General features: G+C 44.2%; 1 protein-coding gene across 2 annotated transcripts in view; it reads right to left on the bottom strand.

Moving 5' to 3' along the window:
- TMEM45A (transmembrane protein 45A) overlaps window positions 1-7,791 on the bottom strand; it is a 38,950-nt gene that overhangs the window by 9,199 nt on the left and 21,960 nt on the right. Inside the window, exons 1-3 of one of the 2 annotated variants that reach the window (XM_019523737.1) lie at window positions 5,273-5,435; window positions 4,194-4,389; window positions 1,082-1,294 (exon numbers count right to left, since the gene is read on the bottom strand). In XM_019523737.1, the coding sequence (XP_019379282.1) occupies window positions 1,082-1,294; window positions 4,194-4,383 (403 nt within the window). In that variant the 5' untranslated portion in view covers window positions 4,384-4,389; window positions 5,273-5,435. Of the gene's footprint in view, window positions 1-1,081; window positions 1,295-4,193; window positions 4,390-5,272; window positions 5,436-7,791 lie in introns of those variants that run through there. The other variant, XM_019523736.1, reaches the window with a different exon arrangement.

Here is a 7,791-nt window from a genome sequence, read left to right on the forward strand (position 1 = left end):
CTACCTGGCTGGACTCATTTGAGTCCAGTCTTTTCTCTCGCCCAGGCGGGGGGTCGGACTTTAGGATCTACAAGGTCCCTTCCAACCCTACTTCTATGATTCTATGAACTGCACTATATGTTGCAATGCAGGTGATCATGCTTCAAGGATGTCTATAGGTGCCCCCGGCTGCCACACACCAACTTGGGAAAAACCCCTGCTTGCAAATGGGCTCCCCTCATATGGAGGAGCAAGGAATCCACTGTGAACATATCTGCAAACATGTCCAGCACATGTTTCTGGCAGCAGTGTGGAGCATGGACTGCAAACATGGAGGAGGAACCCCACTACGGGAGTTTCTCCTATCCCCCGCTCTCCCCCCGACACTTGCAGGCATTTCCCTATAAACTGCACAGAGTGTGCGTCTCCAGGCAGTGGACCCCCGCTTCCAGAAACACACCTGAAGTCCTAACTTCCCATGCTTACCCAGATGCATCCCTGGAGAGACATGCCTGGGTAAGCTGGAAAACAGAGGCAGGCACTCCCAAAGCTTGAGGGGGAAAATCCAGGAATAGTCTGGGTGTGCAGGATGGGGCACTCAAGCCCAAAGAGACCCTGCCCTGGGGGATGCTGGAAAGCCTGGGTAGTTTCATGCTACCTGAGCTCTTCTGCCATAAGCAAACAGACATTAACCGCAATAGAGTGGCCCAATTTAATACTACCTTCTGTTGCAGCCAGCAATTTGAATATTTGTGGCATGACAGAAGGCACAGACATCTGTTGGCTTTCACGCTGTGCCCCATAAAACATTTTTATGGCAGCACAAAGGCAACATATATTTCCACCCCATGAGCTACAATCATGCCTCTGAACTTCTCACATACCCTTAGAAAATATCAATCTAGGAGGGTTAAGGTTGAAATTTTGAAAAGCACCTATGGCAGTTAAGGACCTAGGTCCCATTGAAATTGGACACTTAATTCCTTTAGGTCACTTTAATAATCACAGCCCAAAGGATTGCTATTTATTCTAAAACATGTGGTCGTTCCTTGTTTTCTCTGAAGTTCCCCGGAAAAATCTCTGAATAGATAGGCAAACTCACCTTCCACAAAAACAGCTAATGAAAGCATCATCCTATCCATAGCCACTGGCAATGCATTTGTTCCATGAGCTACAATATCAACCAGCCCTGAGATGCAATAGAATAGATACATGGTGGCATGCTGCCAGTTCATCAAGTGATCCCAGTGGTTTTCTTCATAATTATACAACTTCAAATGAGGTCCATCAGGAACAAACTGCTCAGCAATCATACCTGCATATGAAATAACAGGGGAAGAGCTGCTATCTGTTCAAAAGTACAGATTAAATTTTAAGTCTTCAGCCATACAATAGAGACAAATGCAACAGCATCCTAATTATGCTATATCACTGGTAATTTGCAGCCAGTAAAAATACAAATCAGCAGGTTAGGTTGCCTTTCAAACAATTAGCCTTGCTGATAATCCAGCTAAATCTCTGGCAATCTTCTTCAGGGGGTTAAAATTAGTTTAATAATAAGCTCATTAGAACCACAAAGTTAAATGACAACAAGACAATTTAGCGTTTCATCCCTCTGTAGGGCATATATTGGCCCCTGTCACTATATAATTAATTACATGGGAAGGAATGTCTCCAATACAATTTTAAAAGGGGCTGCTGCCTCTGCTGTACATAATTATTAAAGATCCCAGGAGAGTTTGAGAATAGAGGTTTATGATGGTTTGGTTTTTTTGGAGATGGTTAATTACCATTACAGCCCTATCTTAAGACTTCAGTTTTGAGACCCGCATACAGTAAACAGTTCAACAGTCATTCTGCCCTCCTTCAGGAAGAAAAAGTTCCTGGGCTAAATGAGAGTGATAGGTTTTGAGCAGGGGAATGATACTTAGTTCACCAAGTCATCTGTCTGGCTTTCATTTTGGTTTGAATCTAAGCCATTCCATCATGGAATGCAAAATGGCAATCTCTGGCAGCACTTCCACAGCTCAGAGGTCTGGCTCTTTTGTAAAGGGTGAACATTTTCACACATCAGTCAGAGGGCATTCTACCTTCACATAATTATAATTAACTGGGGACATGAATACCAGTATCATTTTACAGCACTGGACTGAAAGTAAGCACTGCCCAACCTGTCTGCAGTTGCCACTTTGCATATCAGAGGTCAAATGACCTCACATTTGCCCTAAATCCATATCCCAGCCTCCAAGCTGGCATACAACTGTTCCAGCTGATCCTATGTGTGTCAAAGCATGAGCTTCTTAAAGTGGCTTTGGAATTATGCGAATGTGCATTAGACAGAAACCATGCTACAATTGTACCTATGCTATGGAAAGGCTAATGGTAGCTCCAGTTATTCTTAAGACTCATGGACTTTAAGGTCAGAAGAATCATTAGATCACTTGATCTGAGTTCTTGTGATCACTTGATCAATGATAATGTGATATTCTCCAATTATATCTGTACCAAGCCCAATAACTTGTTTGGCCAAAACAGGAAGGGATAGGGCAAACCCACAATTTTTGGGGGGCTCCCTGCAAGATAGTTTTGGGGCCCCCAATCCACCAAAAAAATCAAAACTGTGATTAATCACAGTATAAACTCACTGAAGTAAAATAGTCAGGGCCGGGCTGTGTGCATGTGGGCTGCACTGCCAGGGGCACAGCATAGATGCAGCACATGCTGGGGCTGCCTGGGTTCCAGCCCCAGGGCCAGGGTGGGAGTGGAGCCAGGAACTCCTCCCCCTGCTCAGCCAGAAAGGGGCTCCCTTCCTGCATCAAGCCCTTTAAACATGGCACAGGCAGCGAGGCGCGAGCAGGGCACAGCCCCTTGGCTGCAGGGCCCCCTGTGGCCGCAGATTCCACAGGATAGGACAGGCTGGCCCTGGAAGTGGACAAAATACAGCCCACAGGCTGCATTCAGCCCACGGAGGGGCTTTGTCCAGCGGGTCCCTTGGTCCTGCTTGGCCCAGGCACTGTCCGGCCATGGCGCATCCTGCCACCCCCTAGGTATGCAGCAGGGCTGGGGCGACTGTGGCCCCTCTGCACTGCAACCACTGCCCTGTGGGGCAGCATGGAAGCTGCGGTGACAGCAGCAGAGCCGCAGGGCAGCCCAGCATGGGCTCCAGAGACAGCTGCAGCAAGAAGCACCAGGCAGGAGCATGGGGGAGAAGCCACTTTTCCATCCATGCTGAGCAACAATTTCCGCCCGGCAAGCATTACTGCTGCCACTGTTTAGCATGAGCGGACAAGTCCAGGGTAGGCACGGGGTGGGCCAGGTCAGGGCTGTAGCGCTAGTACTGCATGGGAGGCACTCAGGGGAGCACGCATGCAGGGGGCTCCCAAGCACACCCCACCATATCCACAAACCCTCCCCTGCAAACCCTACAACCACACCCTCCCTCACACACAATCATACACCTCACAAACACTGCACCTACCCACACCCTCCCCCACACTCCTCCATAACTCCCCATGACCCCCACAGACACACCCACATGCCTCTGGGGGAAGCCCTGCTCACTGCTCCACCCCACACACACAAGGAGTCCCTCACAAACCCCATGCCCACCCACCCATACTCTTGTATACTGGGGGGATGCTGGGGGTAAGACTTCATTTTGAGCTATTATGCTCTAAACACACAATGCAAACACATAAAAATCAGGACATTTAAAAAAAAATTAAATTAAAATATGTTATTGTGGATGCTTGACTTTTAGTATATAATTTGTTTGTTTCTTTTCCAGTTCCAGCATGACAACCCCCACTTCCCAAATGGAATACTTCCAGGGCTAGGTCTGGCGGCAAGGTCAGGAGTTAGGGGGTGGGACTTCTAGTCCCAAGATGGTGGCCAAGGGGCAGGGCACCTGTTAAGGGACAGGGCTCCCCTTGCAGCCCTTGACAGATCACCAAAACTTGTCAAGTGGCCCTCCAGCTGAAATAATTGCCCACCCCAGGGCTAAAGCATGACTTTCAGAATGGAATCCAGTCTTGATTTGATAAAAAGAGAGGGAAACTTGTTACAATATTGCAGCATTAATCATTAATGAACTATTTAAACAATCACTAGAATTGTATTAAATCTGACAGTGAATAGGACTTTTTAAAAATCAAAATACTAATAAAAGTGGCCTTTGCTTTGTTTGGTTTCTTTAGAACCACAGTCTAACTTACCAATCAGGGCAAACACTGCTTTGATGATCCCCTCAATAAATTCCAAGCGCTGAAATCCTGCCCTGGTACCAAGGTAGCAAGCATTCTTGTTCTTTCGGCATACGTACTTTAGTGGGTACTTCACTGACCACCACAAGCCAAAGAGGAGGAAAAAGCTCCCAGGGAGGGCATGGCCTTTGAAATTGCCCATGTTTCTCTACAATGTAAAAAGAAAGCACGGAATTCTGATTCATTACAGTAGCTCTATGAAAAATTATAGAAATTTTCAAAGTTGGCTAAAGAACTCCAGCACCAAAATCCTACTTTTAAAAAAATCATTTAATTCAATGAAATGTGGGTTCCCTTAGGATACTTTCAAAATCTTGGGGAGAGTCTCACAACTTCACAACACTTTGCAGAACAAGAAAAGAGTGACACAACTTGGAGATATTACAAATCTAACAGATTAATGAAACTTTACCAAACACAATACAAGCTTTCAGACAAAGTTTATACTGATAAAGAGGCCATATAAATATTCAAAACCCATTCTGACACCCTTAATGAGTTGCTGTATACTGTCTTACTCTGCAAATAGTGTATGTCCTCCTCCTCCCCACCCCAAGTCTAGGGGACTAGCTGCAGAGAAAGTAAATTCTCATTAAGGATAAGGCTAGCGGAATGAGGGGCTAGGTAAACATTTATTAATTACACCTTGCACTTATATCAACTTTCATCCAGATATCTCAGAGTAACCTACAAACATTAACTAATTCTCAACACCTTTAAATGGTAAGTAAATTATGCAACTGTGGATAGAGATATTGCCCCATTTTATAGGTAAACACAGTCATGCAAAAGGTTATTACTTAGTCCAATAACTGAACAGCAAAGGCAGAAATAGAATCCAAGAGTTCTGACACCCAGGTATCATCAGCCACTTCAGGCATACTATTCATCCATCTTTCCCAAAAGACACTAAACCCTGTGCGGGAAACAACCATTCAATAATACACAACCAACAGTAACCACTTCAGAACCATTATCAATCTGTGTTTTACATCTTTCATATTAGGAATAATAAATCTACACCACAGTACCCTGGAGTCAAATCTGATATAAATAGAATATGGAGGCTCTAGTATATCTTCCTTCCTAGTAAGTATTTCCTCTGGTCAAATGTGACCAGCAGTTTTCAAACTGTGGTTTGATGGTCCTTGTTGTATTAGCTGATCATGTTGTGCCAGCTCTTCTCCCCGTTTTCACCTGCTAAATTCTATTAAAAGCAAAAGCCAAAACAAAATATCCAAATTATTTTCTAACATTTACAAATATAATCATAGAAAATTAGGGCTAGAGGGGACCTTGGGGGTCCAACACATGCTCAAGGCAGGATCACCCCCATTTAAACTATCCTATACAAGTGTTTGTCTAATCTAATCTTAAAACTATACAAAAAACCCTGTCCCGCAACTACCAGGTACATTACTCAGAAACATCAAGAACACCCTAATCTGCCACAAGTAAACCAGCGGGATGAGGGCACTGTCAATAGTTTCCATGTAAGCAATTGCTGAAGCTGCCAAAAGTTGTCCACCAGTAGCTGGAGGAAGGATGACCCAAACAATCACAATTTTAAAAGGAAAAAGGTTCCATGAAGGGCTATTTACATATAATTTATGCTATGGAAGAATGTAAGAACCTTTGTGCTGGAACAAATCCGAGGAAGGTGTGGAGGGACTTCCCTCCCCAACCAGAGAGATTTAAAATTAGTAAGGAAAATATTTAGTAGAGGAAAGTTCAGGGGAATGGTTATTTCTGAATTACCAGAACAGGGATATATGGTATTGTCTGTCAAAATACGTCCATGTCTTGCTCTGTCCACTCAAGACTGTCATGGTATGTAACTATTCAAGTATGGGGAATGAAAGTTTAAGAGAACGTGATTTCAAGGGTTCCAAGTAACACATGCATTCGCTTGTCTGTGCTCTTCCCTGTACTGAGAGGGACTGAAATTCCAGAAACAAGTTTCTGTTCACCTTCCCAGAGGTTTCATGCTTTAAGCTTTTAAATATTCCACCTGTATGGGAAGCATTAGCGTTGGTGCCTCCAAAACCCACTGGCCTGAATGGCACCACTGTCTTTTATTTTTAGACATGTTATTTTTAATACCTTGAGCAAAGGAAAAAGAAACTTCCCCCTCCATATTTTTTTGATCTCTCTGAACACCAGTCATTCAAAATATTTTATTCATTCCACATTTGGTTACTCACTGCAGGTGCAAAGCACTTGGACAGGAAAGCCTTACCCTCTACCATACATCAAAGCAAGATATTAGACTAGAAATGTAAATGAAATCTGTAAGAAGCCTATGCTTAGAGGGAGGTTATAATTACAGTAAATCAGATTCAAATGGAAATCAGCATGTTACTGCAATATTTAGTACACAGCAATATTTGAGGCTATAAAAATGAGCTATTAAACAAGGCAGTAAGAGAACTAATACTGCAAGATGTATTTCCTTAAACAGGACCAGTTAGTCGATTAATATAAACATACATATGTTTAAAACGAATATTTCTCTTTCAAAATCAGAGGAAAAACAGGCTGCTCCAAATTGAGCCACAAAAAGAGCAGAAGAAAGAAGACTGACCACATGCACTATTTGTTAGGGTGACAGTATTTGGATCTTGGATTGGATTTGCAGCTGAAGAAAAGGCTATAACCTGTGGCCTAGCAAGCTGCTAAATACAAGGCAGAATAGTATATTAAAAGAAACATTGCAAGACCTCCCCCCTTAAGTTGCTTTGTGGCATCTTGGTATCTTGCCATGCACCCCAAGTTGTCCAATGTTGCTTCTGGTGTGCTTGGCGCGCCTCCTCAGCTGGCTCATCCAGACTGATGTATCTGGAGAGGAAATCCACCACAAGGTTATCTTTACCAGGGCAATGCACCACCATGAACTTAAAAGGTTGCAGAGCAAGTGCCCAGCAGGTTATGTGGGTGTTCTCTATATAGGTTTTGGTTAGCCACTGAAGTGGGGCATGATCTGTTACCACCAGGAACTCCCGGCCCATCAGATAGTATTTGAAATACTTCACTGTCCAGCGTATGGCTAAGCACTCCTTTTCTATTGTAGCATACCTGGCTTCTCCTAAAGTTAAGTTTAGGGCTGGCAAATGCAACCAGGCAGTTGTCTTCCCCGCATCATTGTAGCAGGGCCGCCCCCCTGTAAGATAAAAGGGGCAGAAGTCTGAGGTATGCACTACTACATCTTGACACATGGACTCCTTCAGATTCTTGAAGCTTTTTGTCATTTCGGCCATCCGTTGTACAGCCCTTGATGCCCTTCCTTGCACTGCATCTGTAAGGGCTGTGGCAAGCTCCGCAAAGTGCGGTATAAATCTTCAATAGTAATTAATGAGCCCCAGGAAGGACCAGAGTTGATGACAGTTGCACAGCTCCTGAAAACAGCGTATCGCCTCTACTTTGTCTTTGAGGGGTCGGATAGTTCCCTGGCCCGCACAAAACCCCAGATACTTGGTCTCTTTTCCTGCCAGTTTACATTTTTTTGGATTGGCCGTCATTCCGGCCACTTTGAGTTCCCCCAGGATGGCCT

This window comes from Gavialis gangeticus, unplaced genomic scaffold, assembly GCF_001723915.1.
Source record: "Gavialis gangeticus isolate Ggan-Ray unplaced genomic scaffold, GavGan_comp1, whole genome shotgun sequence".
Taxonomy (NCBI): Eukaryota; Metazoa; Chordata; order Crocodylia; family Gavialidae; genus Gavialis; species Gavialis gangeticus.